This window comes from Cibotium barometz, chromosome 12, assembly GCF_041138505.1.
Source record: "Cibotium barometz isolate CiBa-2024 chromosome 12, ASM4113850v1, whole genome shotgun sequence".
NCBI lineage: Eukaryota > Viridiplantae > Streptophyta > Polypodiopsida > Cyatheales > Cibotiaceae > Cibotium > Cibotium barometz.
Genome location: NC_141057.1, coordinates 41,359,894 through 41,383,377, shown reverse-complemented (window position 1 = coordinate 41,383,377; position 23,484 = coordinate 41,359,894). Strand labels below are relative to the sequence as shown.

Genomic DNA, 23,484 nt, shown 5'->3' with positions numbered 1-23,484 from the left:
CAAAATCTACCCTGTTTCTAGCCTTCAGGCTACGCCGCCTGCTCTTGGGGAGGTTTGGTGAGTTGATTGTGGCTATTGATGATACATGTGAGTTCCCAACACTCCTAGGCATGCACCAAAGTCACCAATGTGTTGATTTTTGTAAAAAGACCGGCTCCAATTGCATCAAAATTGAACCTCTATTCTTTGTTTTTGTGGGGGCTTCAAAACAATATTTTTCCAGTCACTCAAATGCATCAAACTTGCTCCAAATTCATTCTAGGGCTTGCACGAGTTGCCAACACATTCCCATTTGCTAGATACATGAATCTTTACCAGATTTGCAACCATTTGCCTCATACATTTTCTTTGCTTTGGGCAACTCAAATATGATGTTGTTTGTGTTTTTGCACCTGCAATCCGCTCAAGGATGTTTAGTGTTCCTTACCCGGTAGGCCAAGCTCTCAGATTTGGTGAAAATCGGTGTGCTCCAAGCTTCACAGCTCCAATGGCAAGCTCCATAGCTTTTCTTCACAGCATCTTCTCCCTCTTTTCTCACTCACTCATAAACCCTAATAGAGAGTACCAGGCTCTGATACCATGATGAAAAATAGGTAGAGGGAGAGGAGACACACACACAGGAGCAAACCCTAATGTATTAGTCAAGCCCTAACCATAGAGGGAAGCCATGTCCCATCTCACACAATGCATAAAGCCATAATCTATAAGCTACAACACACTACTTGTGTTGTGTCCACACACAGCTAACCCTAGCTACTGTCCACACACTATGACCAGTTGGATGCGGTCATTTACGTCTCACACATGTTACTACCTAACATGCCAGTACATAGTGCAACTAGCACAAGCTGACATCGAGCTTGAATCTCAACAACGTGTTGTACTATTTATGAGACTGTAAATTTTTTTTCAAGGCATTTGACCAAGTTCCTTTGTTGTTGTTGTTAAAATTCGAGTGATTGGTAGCAAACTTGACCCACCCGTCCAGGAACATGTGCATATCAAAAGGGTGCTACCTAAACCTCAGCCCAAGAACCTTGTAGGAAATGTAGGAAAGCCAGATCTTCCTGCATTGATCTTAGATTTAAAAGGTGTTGTAATGGTCACCCATGACATTTGAAAGCAAAGAGCCTCCCAACTTATCATATGACGATTTCAATGTTGTGAGGCCGGACTCTAATGTGGTTCACTATGTGAGGAAGGATGTCGCATTCTTCATCTTGGCTGTGAACCAAATAGCAAAGGTGTTTGTATGGAGTTACTGCAAGTTGGCAAACTTGCAAATAAGGATTGATTTGTGTTTGCAAGCTGTAAAGGATAGGTTGGCCAGGTGGGTGGGCCAAGAAATATGTGGGGTTGCTTCCTTTGAGTATAGGGGAAAACTCATTCTGTTCAAGACCTTGAGGAGATTCTGGGCTTTGCCAGTAGAGTACAACAACAAGAACACATTGTTGTTGGTAGTGGATGAATTTTCTAGGAAGGGATGTTTTGGATTTTGTGCATAGGTGGGTGGAGTCAACTGAGCACAGGGCTCTTGTAGAAGATGATGTTTTCAATGTAAGATCACAGCATGCAGTACATAGAAGAGTTCTTATGCTCTTGAGTTCACATATTGTCCTATGGAGACTGGATGCGCAAGGGAGTTGTTAGAGGATGATAATGTGGTAGACCAAGTGCCATGTAAAGTTAGCTCCCCTATATCGCCTTATACTTTTGTTGTACCTTGATGATGTAGTGCTCTACAACACTTTGTCACTGAACATATGTAAATTTTTTACATGGATGTAGTACTTTTGGTGCAGCATATTGTTGGTTTTCCTTTGTAGTCTCGGTGCAAGTCAAAAAATGGTTCTCCTTTATAGTATTCTTTGTACATGGATGCTTCACTCAATCCTCGCATTCATTTTCTTTACTAACTTCTGAACGTGGTTAAGATCTCTTCAGTGGGTAGATCTTGTTGTTTACTTCTTAAGCTCCCTTTGAATTATGATACAACTGATTTTGTAGTAAACTTTCTATGCTAATGATAGGTAAACTTACTACGTTGATGACAAGTAAACATGCTGCCCATGATACAAATGATTCCACTGCATCGATGACAAGTAAACTTAATAGGCACATGCAATTAATTATCTTCTCCCTTACAGAGCTAGAAGGTAGATTACATCTATGGCATGTCTTCAAAAGGCATGTTGTTGTATATGTCCTCGTATACCTCACTAGTTAATATGTATACAATTGGCTCACCCTCCACATGATACAAGGGAAACTTAAGGCATCTAATCAAGTGTGAGTAAAGGATGGCAGGAGGTTTATTGTCAAGTAGGATGTATAGATCACTATGAGCCTCCACTCTATCATAGAAATGTCTTTCAACCACAAAGGAGTCCTTTTTTATGTGATTGTGCCATGCATCCTTCTTGGTCGTAGTTGTCAACTGCTTTGGTGTAGAGCCTCTTCCTTGGCATTGACTGCAAAGTTATACCCTATGCGTAGGGCATTGCTCAGATCATTGTGGTGACCAGAATACATAGGCACATCATCACCACCATCATTGCTTGTTGAAACATTATCTATATCTTCATAATATTTGTTGGGTTCTATCCTCAAGTGCTGCCACATTTTCATCCACTGATTGTGCACACAAGCATCACAAAAACAAGACAAGTTTCTACATCTCAATGCATGCCTATCTATACTTGAGTAACCATTCACACAATGCAAAGAGCATGATCCACTCACACGCATGCAATCCCAATGTATATCTCTTTGTACATCACCAACCTTGATTTTCCAAAATACCTGGTTCACTCCTTTTGTGGAAAACATGTGGTTTCCACCATTGCTCATTGCATTAAGAAATTCCACCACACTTTCTACATTGTCTAATGTCCATCCATCTGGCTTCAACTACTCACTTGTTAGCGCTCTCTTGATTACTGCTCCAGCCCTGTCATGCTCACCCTTGCCATGTCTTGAACCAAAATAGTTATGCATCATCTCAAAACTAATGAGTTTGAAGTATCTCGCAACAAAGTAGAATGGATGCCTTGCTTTAAATTGTGATGCTGCACCATCAGACCACACCCAATGCCGCTTTAGATTGCTGCTCTATTCTTATGTAAAAGAAAACACTGCTGCACAAACAAGGCGTCATGGACCTTGTCATCAGAGATATAGAAATGGGTGGTCTTTTTGATATTGCCCATTGCCGAGCGCACGTAAGAGATGTCAACCAAGATGGTCACCTGGTTTGAATACCAATGCATTGATTGGATCTCATTCTACTCTTTGAAAGATTAATTTTTAGCAAAATCCACCACCACTGAGACAACCACATCATCTGGGAGCTTTTGTAAATAATCTTTGAATTGGTCAGCCCGTCATCTGTAAATATAGTTATGTTTGATAAAAGTGGTTAACTTATCCTTGAAAAAAGAAATGAAACTTTTTCACCCTACTTACCAAACTACAAGATCCTTTCTTTTTCTTGTGTGGCCCTCTTCATCCACTTCTTGTGTCTCCACATCAGCAAAAATCTTGATAGTTACCAAGTATTTGTCATCATGCTCCTTTGAAGCACACAATGCGATCCTTCCTATACCACATTGACCACACATTCCTAACAAGCATCTCTTTAAGTGGAATGCCGAATTCTCTGATCTTGTACACAGTAGGGACTCCCAAAGAGTTGTCAGGCTGTGAAATGTAGATTTTGCTATTGCACATGTAATACCACCTATTTCGGGAACATAGATTTTAGAATTGCAGTTACAAGCCAATCCATGCTATCCAAATATCCCTTGTCGCATTTGATTGAAGGCATCTTTAAGATACACAAGCTACATATGATACACAAGCTACACATGATACTCACAGTAACAAGTATTTCGGTCCTTCAATTTGCACACAAAACAAGGCTTGAGACCCTCAAAGCATCTAAGGGAAATATTCACGCGAGGATGTTTGTCTTGAAATCTTCTATAGAATTCCACATGTGACAAGACACCATATAAATTTATAGTTAAAACAAAGAGATCACTCTACAAGAGTTGTTTACAATTGCAATTACAACTTACATCTAAGAGCACTCTGGATATTACCTGAGAGTACCCCAAGTGTGCTTGGGAGTACCTAGGAGTACTTGGATGTGCTTTAGAAATATTCTAACAGTGCCTGAGCCCACTTGAAAGCACTCCAAAAAGTGCTTGAGACCTTTTGAAAGTACTCCAAAAAGTACCTAAGAGTACTCCAAAAAGTTCTTGGGAGTTTCTAAGAGTACTTTGGAAGTACTTTAGAAAGTAGAGTATTTGTAAGTACTCTAGAAAGAACCTAACAGTACTTAAAAGTACTTTAGAAAGTCCCTAAAAGTACTCCAAAAAGTGCTTGTTGTGGGAGTTCTTGAGAGTACATGGATATAGTTTAGAAAGTATCTAAGAGTACTTGTGAGTACCTGAGAGTAGTTGGGAGTACTTTAGAAACCTAAGAGTACTTCACAAATTGCTTGTTGGGAGTGCCTGAGACCGCTAGAAACAATTCCAGGATGCATTTGAAAGCACTCCAAAAAGTGCTTGAGAGTGGCTAAGACCACTCCAAAGTAGTCCAAAAAGTACTTATGAGTACACTAGATAGTGGTTGGGAGTGCTTGGGAGTACTTAGAGGGACTTTAGACATTGATTGAGGGTTCTTCGGGGTACTAGGTAGGACTTCACGAAGTACATTGTAAGATTCCACCCCAACCCCTCAAGATGTCAAGTTTCTTCCCCTGTAATCAATCCCCTTTTCAGAATAATAAAAGATCTTGTTTCTACTTGGAGAGAGAAAATACTCTAGAGAGAGGTAATTCAGTTTTTAAATATCTTTAGATGGAAAAATATCCCTTCTTATCAAAATAAATTTTCCCAAAACAGAAGTTTAAAAAGAAATTCCTAAGGTGCATCTTTCTATGCATAGAAATCAAATTTAATAAGAATAACACTTTTATAATAAAAAAATTCCTTTATGCATCTTTCTATGCATAGAAATCATTTAATAAGAATAACACTTTTATAATAAAAAAAATCCTTATGCATCTTTCTATACATAGAAATTAAATTTAATAATTAATATCAGTGATATTTATGCATATTCATAGGTGAATATGTACACGGAGTAATTGGAATATTTCTTTTAGATGTAAAAATGGTGGGAATTACTCTTTTGGAATAACATAAAAACAAACTTTCTTTTTCACAAAATTCTAGAAAATGTTGCCATAACCTCCTTTATATGGCTGATCATTTCTCATTTTTATTTTTCTTAACTTAATTCACCCAATTTAGAATTATAGAACTCTAATCTACACACAATTTTCTATATTCAAGAGAGTAAACAATAAGAAGAGTTTAATTAATCACTTAGTTAATCTTTCTAGGATTAAGAAAGGTTGGAATGTAAAGAAGAGAAGGGGGTGGCCTTTTCATCAAAGGCATAGCATTTGAATTTAATTCAATCATTTGCAAAACATAAAAATCAAGAAAACCATAGATTTTTCATTAAAATTTGTAAACAAAGTAAGAAAATTAGGTTACATGGAGCTTGTAAGCTTTCCTTTGGCTTGAGGGATTGAGGGTTCTACTCTTGTTTAAAGCAATAAAGGCCACAAATTCACTTTGGAGAGGATTAGGCCAAAAATAATTGAATTATTAAAAAATTCAATGTAGATGGCTTAGGACAGGAGTAGAGTAATAGTGCATAAACACCATTAAGCTTTTTCAAAGGAGGAGGCTTCTATTTATAGGAAAAAGTGAGCCTCTGACCAAGAAAACTGATTCTAGAATTTTCCAGATCAGTTTAGTCAATTTTTGACCATTTTTGGGTCAGTTTAGCTTACTTTATGGATCTAGATTTGAAACAGGAGAGAGGAGAGATGAAAATATCTCATTTTATTGATTAAAAATTGGGGGTAATGATGAGAAAAAGGCGCCTACTTAATGAGGGGAGATCCCCACACTGAGGTGTCAAAATTTAGTTTTTTTTTTCTTTTCTTTGGTCCTTAGTCCACTCTTCATCTTATGTGAGCATTTACTCATTTTTGGAGGGGGGTTTTCTTTTATTCTTAAATTTATCTCCTCCCTACATTTGGATTAATCTCATTGGCCTGTCAAACCTTTGTTTGGACCTTAATCCAAAATTTTCTGAAAACAGGGGCCCTTAGGCTAAGGTCTTTTGCGCACATTATAATTTATTTCTAATGCATAAAAGAAGTTTTTCATTATAAAAGTATTATTCTTATTAAATTTGATTTCTATGCATAAAGAAATTTTTTTATTATAAAAGTGTTATTCTTATTAAATTTAATTTTTATGCCTAGAAAGATGCATAAAGGAATTTTTTAATTATAAAAGTGTTATTCTTATTAAATTTGATTTCTATGCCTAGAAAGATGCATAAAGGAATTTTTTAATTATAAAAGTGTTATTCTTATTAAATTTGATTTCTATGCATAGAAAGATGTATAAAGGAATGTTTTTATTATAAAAGTGTTATTCTTATTAAATTTGATTTCTATGCTTAGAAAGACGCATAAAGGAATTTTTTTATTATAAAAGTGTTATTCTTATTAAATTTGATTTCTATGCATAGAAAGATGCATAAAAGAATTTTTTTATTATAAAAGTGTTTTTCTTATTAAATTTGAATTCTATGCATAGAAAGATGCATAAAGGAAAATTTTTTATTACAAAAGTGTTATTCTTATTAAATTTGATTTCTATGCATAGAAAGATGCATAAAAGGATTTTTTTTAATAAAAGTGTTATTCCCATTGAAGTTGATTTTTATGCATAAATAGATGCATAAAGAATTTTTATATCAAAATTATAATTCTCTTAAATTCTATGAGTATTTGATAAATGAATAATTCAATACTCTAAGAGAGAAATTTTTGTCATTTTATATTCACACGGATTGTAAAAAGAAAATTCAGAAAATCTATCGAGATCGAAATATTCAAATAAATGATTAATTTATTCCTTATTAGAATTCGTAACTAATTTAGAAATCAGTTAAGTGAATATTCAAAGAAAGAAATTCAATAAAATAGTAAACTGAATTATCAAACCTTTTCGAGAAAGATAGTTCAGGAAAAATCTTATCCGGCTCGAACCTTGAATCAAACTATGACCAAGACCAAACTCTCTTCGTCAGTTTCGAGGAAAGAAGGTGTGACCAGTTTAGAAAAATACACTCAAAACTCCCGCCAAGTCTGAAACTATGTTTGAGACCCTTTGAATTGATCTGTGGATCAAGGTTATAGAATTCGAGGAATTCTGGTATGAAATTTAGAATTCCGATCAAGAAGTTTTGGGGATACTAATTCAAGAAATACTCCTTGTATTAAAAAAAAAATCAAACTAAAAACCTGCATAGAAACCCTGTTTTCTTAAAGGACTGTCTTACGACAAGCCAGATAGCTGGAGGAAGCATATGGTATATGTTTTTCTAAGGGAAGTTTGATTGCAACAGCTGGTGGGGAGTGTTCAAAGGACGGCTCACGCGGCAAAGCCTGCCCAGGTCTTGACCAGCCTCGGTATGGTTGAAAAATGGTGTGCTTCCGGTATGACGAGCGAGGGGCCGACGAAGCGATCCTTTGAGTGAAGTGCCAGGACACCTAAGGAGGATCCTGGAGGGTTCTGACCAGAAGATGCACGGGCTCGCGGTGCCTATGACACCCATACGTATGTCGTGGAAGATATGTATGATGGACAAAATGATTATTGTAATCTGTTTTACTGGATCTCGTTTGCTAACCAGCCAGTTGATCTCAACGGAGAGTCCAGAGTGATACTGTTTATTGAGAAACAAGGGACTGGATGGAATTTTTGAGTTATGACATCTGTAACCAATAATTGTTTGTCAATGGATTATTTTATATGTTAAAGTTTTAAAGAGGAGTGTGTGTGTATCTGTATTCGAAAGCAAAAGTTAAGAAAGGCATTTACTTATGGGTGGGTGAGTAATTGTCTTGTTCTATCGATTCCAGTGGTTGGGCATGGGCCGGATGGGGTAGGCTGGAATCACTGGAGTTTTAATAATTAAATTGAAATAATAGGAATACGCTTAGAATTTAAGTAGTTAAATAAAAACCTGAAGAATTTCTCAAATGAGTAGATCAATGGTGGTTGTGCTGCTTGACTTCAGTTAGGAAAAAAGCGTTGATTTTCTCAAATGATTAGATCAACGGCTATGCATGATTTCGGTTAGGAAAAAAGCGTTGATTTCTTTAAATTAAGTCAGTGATAGTTTTCCTTCTATCTGGTTTAAACAGGTGAAGGATAGTTTAGTCTCTTGACCCCATTAGAAAATTCGTTAAGAAAATCAAAAAGGTGGAATCATCCTCGTTTTTTGGGCAAGGAAAATTCTCCCGATTTATGACCACCAAATTAGTCTCGTGGCTGGACATTCGAGGGCGAGGCCCCGAGTGGGAAACCCTGCCCCCACGTAAGAGGAAGCTACTTCCGCTATTAGCAACTGGGAATCCGGTGCACGGAGGGGACAGAGGGGTCTCACAGGTATCAGAGCGTTGTTGTAAACTTACAAAATAGCAGCATAAATTGCCTAAAATTTTAAAGTAAATCTGGGAAATAATGTTTTCACTTGTTAAGATTATGTTTGAAATGAACTTCATAAATTGAAAACTCATAAATTGAACTAGATTTTTAGATAGATACCCCAAACCTGTCTAGCATTCCTGGACTCTCCCAGAGTCAGGACATGATCGCCTTTGCCTTCGAAAATCTCATCAACTCCGCTACTACAACCCGAGGAAGGAGAGTGAGACTCGCTCGTTCACTTTGAGGATCTATACTTTCCAGATCTAGTAGAGCGACGTCAGCATATGTGGTTCTCTGGAGGGCAAAGTATTCGCGTCAATACCAATCAACGACAGAGACTCGCACAGAATATCTTGCTAGCCATGACCTTGATAAGGCTAGGAGTTGTTCATTATGTACAACTCTATAATCACTCACCCCGAAATTTTATAATTTCTTGTCGTATTTTTAGACTTCTTAGCCGCTTTATTCCTAGGAGAAGAATTACAGCACCATTATCAGTGATGAGTCATGTATATCATAGCATGTCTCCATTGCAATATCGCCTTTTTATGCGTATGCGATTGAGGCGGTGACTTTTGGAGCCGAGATGCTCTATGTATATATCAAAAACTTTTGATAATAAATGATGTTTTATAAAAGATTTCAAATTGTTTTTGTGGTTGTGAATATTGGTTAATAAAATTATCAGAGTGAATCTTGTTTTCAAGAATTATGATGGAATATTTATTTGTTTAAGAATAAATCTCAAAAATTAAATAGTCATAAATCTGATGACAAAGTTAAGTTGACAAAAATATCGTTTTGTTAGAATCATGAGGTGCGCGGCCCGTGGTAGGCAGCCAGATCCTCTAACCAATGATGAAGAGTTAGATCCGGACGTTCGTAAAGCCCTGCACCGATCCCAACCTGGTCCCTTCAAGGATGAAGGGGAATAGTTAGAAGAAGTAGAGGAAAAATGGATCGAGGCAATGGAAGAGTATTTTGATGTAACCGATTATAACAAGAAGAGCAAGATGGCTCTCGTCAGATTAAAAATTGTGGAAACAGCCAGGGTCGCATGGAGGAACCATTGCAAGACAAACCGTCTCGACCAAAATACCCAGACTTGGTCAGATCTTAAAGCTTACCTCAGGAAGAGGTTCTGTTCTCCGGGCTTCCTGGAAACCAAAATGAATGAGTTCTTGGAACTGAAGCAGGATAACCGGACAATTGAAGAATACCATCAGGCATTTGCCCTTCTCCTCAAATATTCTCCACTTTTGGATTGTTAGATTCATTTGAGGGATGAACGAGCCATTGGACACTTTAGTGAAAAATGCCAAACCAGTCTCAATGGCAGAAGTTGTCAGAATGGCAAAGGTCCACTCCCAAAGAGGCAGCAAGGCCCTAATCAGAATCAAGATGCTAGGAAATTCAAAAGTGAAGGAAGACCCTTCCCTCAGAACACTTTTGAATCCCACCTCTTTCAAGGATTCAGAGGGATGAGCTTAGAAGTGAGAGCAGGTGTTTTGGGTGTCAGGGTTTTGGTGACTAGCTTAAAGACTGCCCGACTCCTGCCATGTCAAGAGGACAGGGAAGTCAAGGACCCAGAGTGCAGAGACCAGCCCCTTTGTATCAGTCATCACGTCTCACCAAAATCAAGGCAATCCCAGGAGGACTCCAGCTCAACCATCTGCCTGTGTTCAGAGTAATCTCAGAACTCCCTCCCAGAACTGGGGTAACTAAAGAGAAAGAGTTCCGCCCCAATCTGCAGAGCAGCCAGAGCAGTTACGATAGCAAAAGTAGTAGAAGAGGAAAGAGGTCAGATTTATGCCGCGATTGAAAACCAAGGGCCAAATTGTCAATTCTCTGTCATCCATGCTCCAGCTGAGTACAAGAGTAAGCCATTTAAGCTTTTGATTGATTCAAGCAGTAATCATTCATTTATTTCCCCAGAATGCTTGCATAAGCTAGTCTTAGAACAGAAATCAGGGAAACCTATGCAAGTTGAATTGGCCAGTGGGAAGATTCTTTTCACTCACCATGAGATAGATTGTATTCAGTTTAATCTAGATAGGAATGTAATTGACTACGAGTTCTGAGTCTTACCTTTGGGAGTTTTCAACGGAATCCTTGGAATGGATTGGCTCCACAAAAATCAAGATGACATTCACTATCACAATGGAACCATTTCCTTCCATGACCTTCATGGGAGTAAAGTTCAAGGAACTGGAATTTTTGGATCCCCAGATCTGCAATTAGTAAAAGCTTCTAGGTTATTGAAAGGACTTAGAAAGAAGCAGCTCATTTATGTTGTCAAAATGAATCCGGTAGACACAAAGCTAAAGGCTAAAGAACCAGAATGGTTAAGTGATGAGTATGATGATTTATTCCCAGCAAAGCTAACTGAGATGCCTCTAATTCGGGAAGTAGATCATGAGATAGAATTGACCCCCGGAGCTCAGCTAGTAGCCCAGCGCACATACAAAATGCCAATCCGTGAAGCCATTGAACTCAAGGAACAACTTAGGTAGCTGTTAGAACAAGGGTTTGTAAGACCTAGTGTTTCACCTTGGGGAGCGCCAGTTCTCTTTCAGAAAAAGAAGAATGGAACGTTAAGGCTCTGTGTGGATTACAAAGGTCTCAATCAGTATCCTATCCCCAGAATTGATGAGCTTGTGGACAGGCTAAATGGAGCCCAGATCTTCACAAAGATAGATCAAAATCAGGGTATTACCAGATCAAAATTAATGATCAAGATATCCCGAAGACAGCCATCAATATTCGCTATGGGCACTATGAATTTACTGTCATGCCGTTTGGATTGACAAATGTCCCAGCTACATTCAATCGCCTAATGCAGGACATTCTCAGAGAATACTTGGATGATTTTGTTCTTGTTTTCTTTGATGATATTCTGATTTACTCAAAGAATGCAGTGGACCATGATACTCACGTCCGTAAAGTTCTTGAGATTCTAGGGAAGCACCAACTCTTTGCAAAAACTTTCTCTGTCGACCATGTCGAATACATGGGCTTTCTGGTATCCAAAGACGAAATTTCTCCAGATTCTGCAAAAGTCCAAGCAGTCATAGATTGGCCTAAACCAAAGACAGTGAAAGAAGTTAGGGGGATTCTTGGGATTAACTGGTTGGTATAGAATTTTTATACCTAAGTATGCTCTCATAGCTTCCCCCTGACTAATCTCAAGAAGAATATCCCGTTTCAATGGTCTGCTAGGTGTCAAAGCGCTTTTGATAAGCTAAAGACCGCCTTGGTAACTAATCCCGTTCTGAAGTTGCCAAATTTTTCTCTACCCTTTGAGGTAGTAACTGATGCCAGTGGTTTTGCTGGGAGGTGTGCTCATGCAGGAAGGTCATGTAGTGGCCTATGAATCCCGAAAACTCAGAGCGCATGAGAGAAATTATGCTGTCCACGACCTGGAGCTACTTTCAGTATTCTATGCCCTCTTGAAGTTGTGGAGACATTACCTACTGGGTCAAAGATTCACTTTGATGATAGATCATCAGAGCTTAAAGTGGATCTTCACTCAGAAGGATCTCAACATGTGCCAAAGAAGGTGGATGCAGACCCTGTAGGAATTTGATTTTGAAATCAAGTACCACCCAGGCAAAGAAAATGTGGTAGAAGATGCCCTTAGCAGAGAAGCATCCTTGCTTGCAATCACAGTGGTGTAAAATCCTCCAAAAGCAAATATGGTCTTCATTCGAGTATGCCCCAAAAGAAGTTCTCTATCTCTTGGGAAGTACAAGAAAATACCCCCCCAGATACTACGGGCCATATCTGATTACAAAGAAAATAGGTGACTTAGCCTATGAAATTCTTATGCCTCCTCATCTCAAAGTACATAATGTATTTCATGTCAGCCTACTTAAGAAGTATGTACCGACGAGCCCGAATCATGTGCTTAATAATGAAGTCTTAACTTCTTCAACCCAAGGGTAGATGGAACTCCAACCTGAAGAAATCCTTGACATTTGAGAGAAGGTTCTCAGGAACAGAATTCTGAGAGAATTATTAGTCAAATGGAAGTTCTACCCTTTTGAAGATGCCACCTGGGAGAAAGCAGCCGAACAGATGCCCGGATTACCCCCAGTTTGCGAGATGAGGACATCTCGCGTTTTTCAAGTGGGAGAGGATGTAAGATTTCTCCCTAGCCTCTCAAGATGTCCAGTTTCTTCCCCTGTAATCAATCCCCTTTTCAGAATAATAAAAGATCTTGTTTCTACTTGTCCTAAAGAGACAAAATATTCTAGAGAGAGGTAATTCAGTTTTTAGATATCTTTGGATGGAAAAATATCCCTTCTTATTAAAATAAATTCCCCCGAAACAGAAGTATGAAAAGAAATTCCTAAGGTGCATTAGAAATAAATTATAATGTACATAAAAGACCTTAGCCTAAGGGCCCTTGTTTTCAAAAAAATTTGGATTAAGGTCCAAACAAAGGTTTGACAGGCCAATGAGATTAATCCAAATGTAGGGAGGAGATAAATTGAAAAATAAAAGAAAAACCTCTCCAAAAATGAGTAAATGCTCACATAATATGAAGAGTGGACTAAGGACCAAAGAAAAGAAATAAAGAACTGAATTTTGACACCTCATTGTGGGGATCTCCCCTCATGAAGTAGGTGACTTTTTCTCATCATTACCCCCAAACTTTAATCAATAAAATGAGATATTTTCATCTCTCCTCTCTCCTGTTTCAAATCTAGATCCAAAAAGTAAGTTGAACTGACCCAAAAATGGTTAAAAATTGACCAAACTGATCTGAAAAATTCTAGAATCAGTTTTGTTGGTTAGAGGCTTACTTTTTCCTATAAATAGAAGCCTCCCCCTTTGAAAAATCTTAATGGTGTTTATGCACTATTACTCTACTCCGGTCTTGAGTCATCTACATTGAATTTTTTAATAATTCAATTGTTTTGGGCCTAATCCTCTCCAAAGTGAATTGGTGTGGCCACCATTGCTTCAAACAAGAGTAGAACCTTCAATCCCTCAAGCCAAAGGAGAGCTTACAAGCTCCATGTAACCTAATTTTCTTACTTTGTTTACGAATTTTAATGAAAAATCTATGGTTTTCTTGATTTTTATCTTTTGCAAATGATTGAATTAAATTCAAATGCTATGCCTTTGATGAAAAGGCCACCCCCTTCTCTTCTTTACATTCAAACCTTTAGCACCCTCTAGGATCCTTCGGCTAGCGCTTTACTCATAGGCCGCTTCTTTAGTCCCTCATCCACCGTATCAGAAGCTCACCATTTAAATCGAACCAAGGTTGGTCAAGACCTTGGCCAACCTTGTTACGCGGGACATCCTCCATTGACTCTCCGTTAGTTGCAACATTATCAGTTAGGTCTCCACGACCTCATTCACAAGACGGTCAAAATGCTTCCCCAACATTCTTGACATAAAATAGTCATTTAAAAATAGGTCATAAATAGATTTTCTATAACGAACTCTCGTCTTTCCACATTGTTCCACATCAATCCACATTATTTAATCCACATCCATTTCATATGTATTCCCATTCTCATCCAATCACATCATTTTCATCTCATCACATTATCTTTCCTCATTTATCCTCATTAGATCTCATCCACTCGCATCTACCCACATCCATCTCATCACATCACATTCATTCACATCTCATCCATTCATATCTACCCCAATCCACATCACGTCACATCACATCCATTTCACCTCACATCTATCCCGATTCACATCGCATCACATCTCATCCATTCACATCATATCTCATTCATTCACATCTATCCCATTTCACATCACATCACATCACATTCATTCACATCACATTTCATCCATTCACATCTATCACATCACATTCATTCATATCCATCACATTCATTCAAGTCACCATCCCATCACATACATTCTATCCACATAACATCACATCACATCTATCCACATCATATCTCATTCATACACATCTCATCTTATTCATCCACATCCATCCAATCATTCACATGTACGACTACCCACATCTATTCATACATTCATATCTATCACTTCACATCCTTATATATTCATGTCACATCACATCTCTTTACATCACATCTCATTCTATACACATCCACATCCATTCTTTCACTTACACATCCATTCTTCACATACACATCCACATCCATTCTTCACATACACATTCACATCCATTCTTTCACATACATCCACATTCATTCTTTCACATATACATCCACATCCACATCCACATCCATTATTTCACATACATATCCACATCCATTCTTCACATACACATACACATCCACATCCATTCTTTCACATACACATCCACATCCATTCTTTCACATACATCCACATCCATTCTTCACATATACATCCATATCCATTCTTCACATGCACATTCACATCCATTTTCATCACATATCATCCATTCACATCTCCCATATCATTCATTTACATCCCGATTCCCATGACATCACATCTCATCCATTCATTCACATCTATCTGATTCACATGTCATCACATCTCATTCATTCACATCACATCTCATCACATCCCATGCATCCACATCCCATATCATTCATTTACATCCCGATTCACATGAAATCACATAAAGCTAAAGAGAAAGTGGTTGAGCCCCTTGGTATGCCTGATATTTCTATAGGGCATACTCTTGTTGATGGAGAGTCTAGTGGCTCGGAGATGAGCTGTGAGACCCCTCTGCCCCCTCCAGCATTCTGGCGTAAGACAGTCCTTTAAGAAAACAGGGTTTCTCTGCAAGTTTTTAGTTTGATTTTCTTTTGAATACAAGGAGTATTTCTTGAATCAGTATCTCCAAAACTCCTTGATCGGAATTCTAAATTTCATACCAGAATTGCTCGAATTTTATAACCTTGATCCACAGATCAATTCGAAGGGTCTCAAACTTAGTTTCATATTTGGCGGGAGTTTTGAGTGTATTTTTCTAAACTGGTTACTCCTTCTTTCCTCGAAACTGACGAAAGAGTTTGGTCTTGGTCATAATTTGATTCAAGGTTTGAGTCGGATAAGATTTTTCCTGAACTATCTTTCTCGAAAAGGTTTGATAATTCAGTTACTATTTTATTGAATTTTTTTCTTTGAATACTCACTTAACTGATTTCTAAATTAGTTACGAATTCCAATGAGAAATAAATTAATCATTTATCTGAATATTTTGATCTCGATAGATTTCTTGAATTTTCTTTTTACAATCCGTTTGAATATAAAACGATAGAAATTTCTCTCTTAGAGTATTTAATTATTCATTTATCAAATACTCATAGAATTCAAGAGAATTCTAATTTTGATATAAAAATTCATTATACATCTATTTATGCATAAAAAACAACTTCAATGGGAATAACACTTTTATATATAAAAAAAACCTTTTATGCATCTACTTATGTGCATAAAATCAAATTTAATAGGAATAACACTTTTAAAATAAAAAGAATTTCTTTATGCATCTTTCTAGGCATAGAAATCAAATTTAGTAAGAATAACACTTTTGTAATAAAAAAATTTCCTTTATGTATCTTTCTATGCATAGAAATAAAATTTAGTAGGAATAATACTTTTTTAATTAAAAAAATTCTTTTATGCATCTTTCTATGCGTAGAAATCAAATTTAGTAAGAATAACACTTTTGTAATTAAAAAATATTTTATGCATCTTTCTATGCATAGAAATCAAATTTAATAAGAATAATACTTTTGTAGTTAAAAAATTCCATTATGCATCTTTCTATGCATAGAAATCAAATTTAGTAAGAATAACACTTTTGTAATAAAAGAAATTCCTTTATGCATCTTTCTATGCATAGAAATCAAATTTAATAAGAATAACACTTTTGTAATTAAAAAAAATTCTTTATGCATCTTTCTATGCATAGAAATCAATTTTAATAATTAATATCAATGATATCCATGCATATTCATAGGTGAATATGTACATGGAGTAATTAGAATATTTCTTTTAAATGCAAAAATGGTGAGAATTACTCTTTTGGAATAACATAAAAACAAACTTTCTTATTCACAAAATTTTGGAAAATTTTGCCATAACCTCCTTTGTATGGCTAACCATTTCTCATTTTTATCTTTCTACAATTAACTTAATTAACCCAATTTAGAATTATAGAACTCTAATCTATACAATTTTCTAAATTCAAGAGAGTAAACAATAAGAAGAGTTTAATTAATCACTTAGTTAATCTTTTTAGGATTAAGAAAGGTTGGAATGTAAAGAAGAGAAGGGGGTGGCCTTTTCATCAAAGGCATAGCATTTGAATTTAATTCAATCATCTGCAATTCATAAAAATCAAGAAAACCATAGATTTTTTATTAAAATTTATAAACAAAGTAAAAAAATTAGCTTACATGGAGCTTGTAAGCTCTCTTTTGGCTTGAGAGATTGAGGATTCTACTATTGTTTGAAGCAATAGTGGCCACCAATTCACTTTAGAGAGGATTAGGCCAAAAACAATTCAATTATTAAAAAAATCAATGTAGATGGCTCAGGACAGGAGTAGAGTGATAGTGCATAAACACCATTTAGCTTTTACAAAGGGGGAGGCTTCTATTTATAGGAAAAAGTAAGCCTCTAACCAAGCAAACTGATTCTAGAATTTTCCAGATCAGTTTGGTCAATTTTGACCATTTTTGGGTCAGTTCAGCTTGGCAATAAAGCTAATCGAGCAGCGAAAAGGAGAAGGAAAAATGTAAATATGGCCAGCACATAAAAGGGATATGAGGCCCTATATATATATATACTCATATATATAATTTAGATTTAATATTTAATTAAAGCTTAAGTTAAAGCTTTGAGACCAGCCTCTCTAGGTTGAAAATAGCACAGCACGCAGTTGATAGGAGATGCAACCCGTCGCCATCGCCGTTGCCACTCGCGGGTAGAGAAGAAGGAAGAAAATTTAGAGAAGAATATATATATATATGTATATATATATAAGAATTTGATCTTCCTTTCTTTTCATGAAATAGGCGCAACATGTTTTTTCTTCTTCTAGAAGGATAATTTAAAAATCTCTAAATTGTAGGATTTATATTAGCCTTCCATTATGGAATTCAGACACTGCTACTAGTTTAGCAATCCAATTGTGGGTCTCTATGATTCTTCCCTTGTTGATTCAATCCATACGGATAGATTATGAAGAAGATAAGTGAAATTAAAGGTTGTTTTTTGGTTTTCACAAACCCACTAATGGTTTTCCACCTTGCTTTACCCTTTGGGCAAAAGATTGATGGGAATTTGTTGTCCAATGGTTGAAAACAAGACTTCTTTCAACCATACATAAACATAAACATAAACGTATTCTTCTTCAAATTAAATTGAAAAGTTACCAAAATCACTTGTGTCTTTGTGTCTTTCACCTCTTTGTCCATAAGTCTTTGATCAGCTTCAAAAAGCTTGAAGTAATCCAAAGCTCTGATACTACTGTCGTGAGACTCAAAAATTAAAACAGAGACTTGAATCAATTTAATTTCAAAGAGAATAGGATAACATAAGACAAGAGAAATAGAATAACATCACCATCAAGACAAGATTAGGTGCAATCTCCCCCCTCATGAGTGTAGCTCCACTTCCATGACATGAGTATTTGGCTCGTATTTAGAGAATTGTATTCATAAAAATAGACCAAGGAGCTAATAATAGATGTGCGTACAATGTGGGCTTGCTTTTCCCACTTTTGGGTATTTCTTTACATATTATTAACCATATGAAAGTTCCTAAAGTTTGTACATATAAAAGCCTTTACCCAAATATAAATGCTATTGGACCTTTACACAAGAAATAACTTTGTGCACACTCGCACATAATAACCTTGTGCACAATAGCACATTCCATTCAGCCGATTCCTACACACATTAAATCCAACATATTTTTCTATGATTATTAATTCATCAAAAATATGATAAAATATATACCTGTAACACTCTTATTCGTGTATTCAAAACTATCACCGGCATTGTGATTTTTACTCAAACAATTCTTATTGTAATTTGAGGTTTTAGATTGCACTGCAACCTCTTGGAAGATTCTTGCTTGCTAGCTTTAGGCTTATTGTTGCACTTGGTAACTCCCATTCTAGAGTTGTGAACTCGGGGAGAGGAGCCTTCCTCAAGGTGCCAAAAGCTATCTTTCCATGTGCAATATCAAAATAGTGGTTACAAAAGAATGTACTTGCTTTGGCCAACGATTTTGCAGAATGACCTTTGTATTGTTTCTTGCCAATATAACCATGCATAACATCAAAAATACCGATTATGAATTTAATTGGTTGCCATTCTATGTATGTTAAGGGATATACATTTACATAACAAATAAACACAGGTTAGAATAGATGTTTCCCTTGAATAAATTACACTTAATGTATTGAACTTATAATTTGGTCTATGTTGAGGAAGATCTCGAGGTAAAACCTCTAAACTTAACTCCTTATATACACATACTGGACAAGAACCTCCTTGATGCGTGTTTAGTTGCTCCCATTAAATCCTTGTATTCTTCCTTTCTAGCTTGATATGAACTCTATGGTTGAACCTCTATGCTTTCTTCTTTATGATGTTTGTAGTAGAATCCAACTCCTCTTAGAAACTCTCAAAGGGATCCATGCATTGTTTGCATCCAGTGTGTTAGAAATTGTGATAGATTGCACGTGTGAAGATGGCCTTCTTGCTTGTAAAAATGGTAGAGGGAGGAAATGTGAAAAGTGAAAAAAGGAAGAAAAATTGTGTGAGGGGGAAAAGGTGAAAATTCAAAAAGGAAGGAAAATTGTGTGAGGGGGAAAAGGTGAAAATTCAAAAAGAGAAGGTGGGAAGTGTGCATTTAAGAATCTGATTCCCTATACGAATCCTAATTATCACCACTCGGATCTGACATTACAATAAAAGAGAAGAGAAGAGAATGTCTATTTTTAAGAATTTTATAGAGCAAAGTAATCCATGTATTTCTCCTATTTTGTACACATTTTTGCCTTTTTTTGGTGAATATTATGGTGGCTTCTTCCTCATTGGCTGAGGGCCTATTTTTCATTTTGCTAAAGGACCCAGAAATAAGCCCCGATTTTCCCTAATGTAATCCAAAGAAAATCTCTTTCTTTCAAAAGAAAATTGAATATTTAGGTCACATTTCTTACCTGAAGATATTAGAGTATATCCCAAAACGTTCCACACTATTAATACTTGGCCTGTTCCAAAAATGTTGCTGAGGTTCGTTCTTCTTTAGGTCTTTGCAATTATTTTGTTCAATTTTTTTTTATGAAAAAAGACATTATTTCTTCACAAGCCACACATCTTTTCATTAAACATGTCTTTACACATCATGGCCTACCTAAAGTTATTGTATATGATCAAGATTCTAAATTTTGTAATCATTTTTTGATTGCTTTATTTTCAAATCTTGGATCTAAAATTGATTTGACATCTTCTTTTCATCCTGAGAGTAATGGCCAAACCGAAGAAACTAATAGCACCATTATAGATTTGTTAAGGTCCTACACTATTTCTACACTAGGTACTTGGGACCAATATCTTCATTTGTACAATTTGATTACAATAATACACGACATTCTGCTTCTACAAGGAAAGTTGCGTTTAAAGTCGTGTCACACTGAGATGGGAGTAGTACGCAAACCATGTCTTGTATAACTTAAAAGAACTTTTGCCAATATTGAGATGAGGATGTGCCTCCACAAACTGAGTATATAACTTCGTTTGAGTCAAGCCCCATGTTTGATGAAGATACTACCCTTTGAGACTTTTTTTCATAACACTTTCTTAAGCACTGGTGAGGCTCTACAATTCTCCTCCCAAAATTTCTTAGTAGTGCCTTCGTGCTATTGTTAATCAAAAGTGAGTACCCTTATTGTACAACCACCCTAGTGCGCGCGGGCAGGGGGAAAGGAGCAAGCCATCTCTTTTTGTGATTTTCTTACCCATTGATAAGGAAGAATCTTTGTCTCTCTCTACTCATCCTAGTAGGCAAAATGTTATGTACAAAAGTTGATGCATGCAATGGCATTAAGTTTTTATGCACAAAAAGTTGGTGTGTGTGCAATGCACAGACATTAAATTTTTACATTAAAATTTAAACAGTAGCTTTGAGACTATAAAGCAATATCGCAAGCAGTAGTGCAAACAATAGTGCACACATGCCTCCCTCTCCTCATATTGGTCTACAATCTCCTCACATGAATACTTCCATGCCCCCTTCCATCACTAGCTTAGGCGATTGGGGGAAGAGAGAGAGAGAGAGAGAGAGAGAGAGAGAGAGAGAGAGAGAGAGAGAGAGAGAGAGAGAGAGAATCCCTTGCTCCCCTGGAGTGAGCTTAAGTGCTCCATGTGACCCCCTCCATGGTCTTCTCAATTGCTTGAACTACTCCATGCCCCCCCTCGATGGTTGTTGTGATGAGCAGAGAGAGACATAGATGCGGTCCTTTTCCATGATCAAGACAAACAGAGAGATATATGCCTTGCCCATTTCCAGCCCTCCATCTGAAGAAATACAAAGAGAGGGATGGCTGGTGCCTTCCCCCTGTCTCGGAGACGCGGGAGAGAGAGAGAGAGAGAGAGAGAGAGAGAGAGAGAGAGAGAGGGGTAAGGGCAAAATGCAAAGGAGGTTGTAGAAGATGGTGTGAGAGCTAGAGAGGCTTGAACTGGCAAGTGTACCTAGCGATCTCCACAAATCAAGCATTAAATTTTGGATGCTAAAAGAAACCGGAGATATTATTTTAAGTCAGTGAGATCAGCAGGAGCACCTTACAAGACAAAATATTTGTAAAGTTTTTGTTTAGTAGTGGTAGGAAGGGACTAATCAATTAATTCCACGAAAAAATGCTCCATGAGTATAATAATATTACGTGTGTCTTAACTTCAACCCTTTTTTAACAGAGTAATAAATCAAGGTTAAGTATTTGGATCAACTAAAAAAACGTGGTCCCTGGTCGTCCTTGAAATAATTTCTTCACGTCACCTGCTTGTGCTCCTACTAAAAATGGGATGGATAGTGTCTGTGCATGCCGGCGATCTTGCATGCGGTGATTGCCAATGTGCCACGCATCGCGCCGTCTCCAATTACCTGCTGATCGCCCACCCTTCCTCATATTTCCATTGTCAGTCCTTAAAAATATAGTGCACAAGCTTCGCTTGCATGGCTTCATAGCTGCGCATAATTTTTCCATCGTTAATCCTTCCTCGGTAGATTTCCCAAAACCTTCTGTTGGTTTTCTGACTCTCTGTTTGTTTAATTATATTGCCATCACCATAGCAGTTCTGTATAATTTGATACACATGCATTTAGCACGAGCTTGATTCCTCCTGGCGCTGTTATTATTTGCCGGTGATTATATAACCTTTCAAGTTAGCTTATCTTGCTTAATCCTATATTTCAAAACATTTTTTTTTAATAGCTACATGATTGCCAACCCTAGGCTTAAGTTTCCAGCTATTTCATGCATTTATTTATCATTGATTTAGCAAGAGGTAATCCAAATAATTGTGATTTATACTTGAAATTATTTCATGCGTTTATTTTAGCATTGATTTAGAGATGTAATCCAAGTCATAATTGTGATTTATCCTTGAAATCATTTCATGCATGCATTTATCATTGGTTTAGAGAGGTAATCCAAATAATTTTGATTTATACTCGATTATTTCATGCATTTATTTATGGTTTAGAGAGATGTAATCCAGATTCCAAATTACTAATCAAAATTATCAGACTTTTATTGATGTTCTGACAGGAAGCTGCCCTTCTTCACCACCATGAGAGCCAACATCTGTGTGATTGTTGTCTTGCTAGGGCTCGCAAGCCTTGTGCATGCACAGCAGGTACCAAATGCAGTCATCACGGGCCTCCTCACGGCTCTGCGAGGCCGCGGATACTACACAGGCGCGCTTCTTGTTCCATATCTGAGAGCCCTCTTCAAGCCTCCCATAACCCTTTTGATTCCATCGGACCAGGCGATAGCGAGCGAGAGCATACCGCAGGCGCTCTTGGTGGACTTCGCCGAGTTCCACATGCTGAGGAATAATTTCAGCTTCAACGATCTCGAGATGTTGCCGGTGGGTACATTGCTTCCGACGCTCTTGGATGGATCAAGGGTGGAGGTGGTGAATGCTTCAGCCACCAACTACACGCTCAATAATGCTCAAATCAGGGACAAAGACATGTGCCCGGAGAGCGTCGCCGCCTTTGTGGCTTGCCATGGAATCACTCAAGTACTCAGCATACAGTCCCCCGCCGCCGCTAATAGCAGCCTGCCGCCGGCGCCTGCGCCGGCGCCCGCGCTGGCGCGGCCAGCTCCTTTTCCAGCAGTCTTTGCCGCTCCTCCCGGCTTACCCTTCACAGCTGAAGTGCCAGCCCCGGCTTCAAGAGCTCAGATTCTGCAAGGCATGAACTCCATGAGTATTCTGATTCTACTGTTTACAGTTTTTGTAATTCTGTTATAATTATGGTGTGGATTGCCTTCATATATTTACTTCAAGGTTTGCTTCCCCCTCCGCCCCCCCCTTAAGAGGTTACAAGCTTGGGGTCTAAGCATATTTTTGACCAATTACAAGGTAGTTTAAGAAACTAAATAAAAGACCTTTAGAGGTTGAAATTATAATAAATAAAGCTATTGAATTACATTAAATATCCAATATTTTTTTTCACCATCATAAAGGAGACCATTCCTAACATTAAGTTTAATTCAAACCCACTTTTTGCCAAGATTCATGTCAACAAGTTAAATTCAAATCCACTTTTTGCCAAGATCCATGTCACCGTGTGGTGCAACCAACCATTCTTTTGTACAACCAATATGCACCTTTTATTTTGGGCTATTCATTTATTAAGTACTTGTTATTTTTGGAATTTCGGCACA

General features: G+C 37.2%; 1 protein-coding gene across 1 annotated transcript; it reads left to right on the top strand.

Annotated features, from left to right (window-relative positions):
• Nucleotides 1–1,109: 1,109 nt before the first annotated feature.
• LOC147633411 (uncharacterized) lies at nucleotides 1,110–23,068 on the top strand. Its single transcript, XM_086805729.1, has 2 exons — nucleotides 1,110–1,330; nucleotides 22,360–23,068. Exons 1-2 carry the CDS (start codon nucleotides 1,110–1,112, stop codon nucleotides 23,066–23,068), a joined length of 930 nt encoding a protein of 309 aa, XP_086661855.1.
• The last annotated feature ends 416 nt before the right edge of the window (nucleotides 23,069–23,484 follow it).

Excerpts from the sequence above, each read along its gene's own strand:
- LOC147633411 (XM_086805729.1), top strand. The coding sequence starts at position 1,110 with ATGACATTTGAAAGCAAAGAGCCTCCCAACTTATCATATGACGATTTC. Across the intron at positions 1,331-22,359 it reads GTAAAGGATAGGTTGGCCAG|GAAGCTGCCCTTCTTCACCA; the intron begins GTGGGTGGGCCA and ends ATGTTCTGACAG.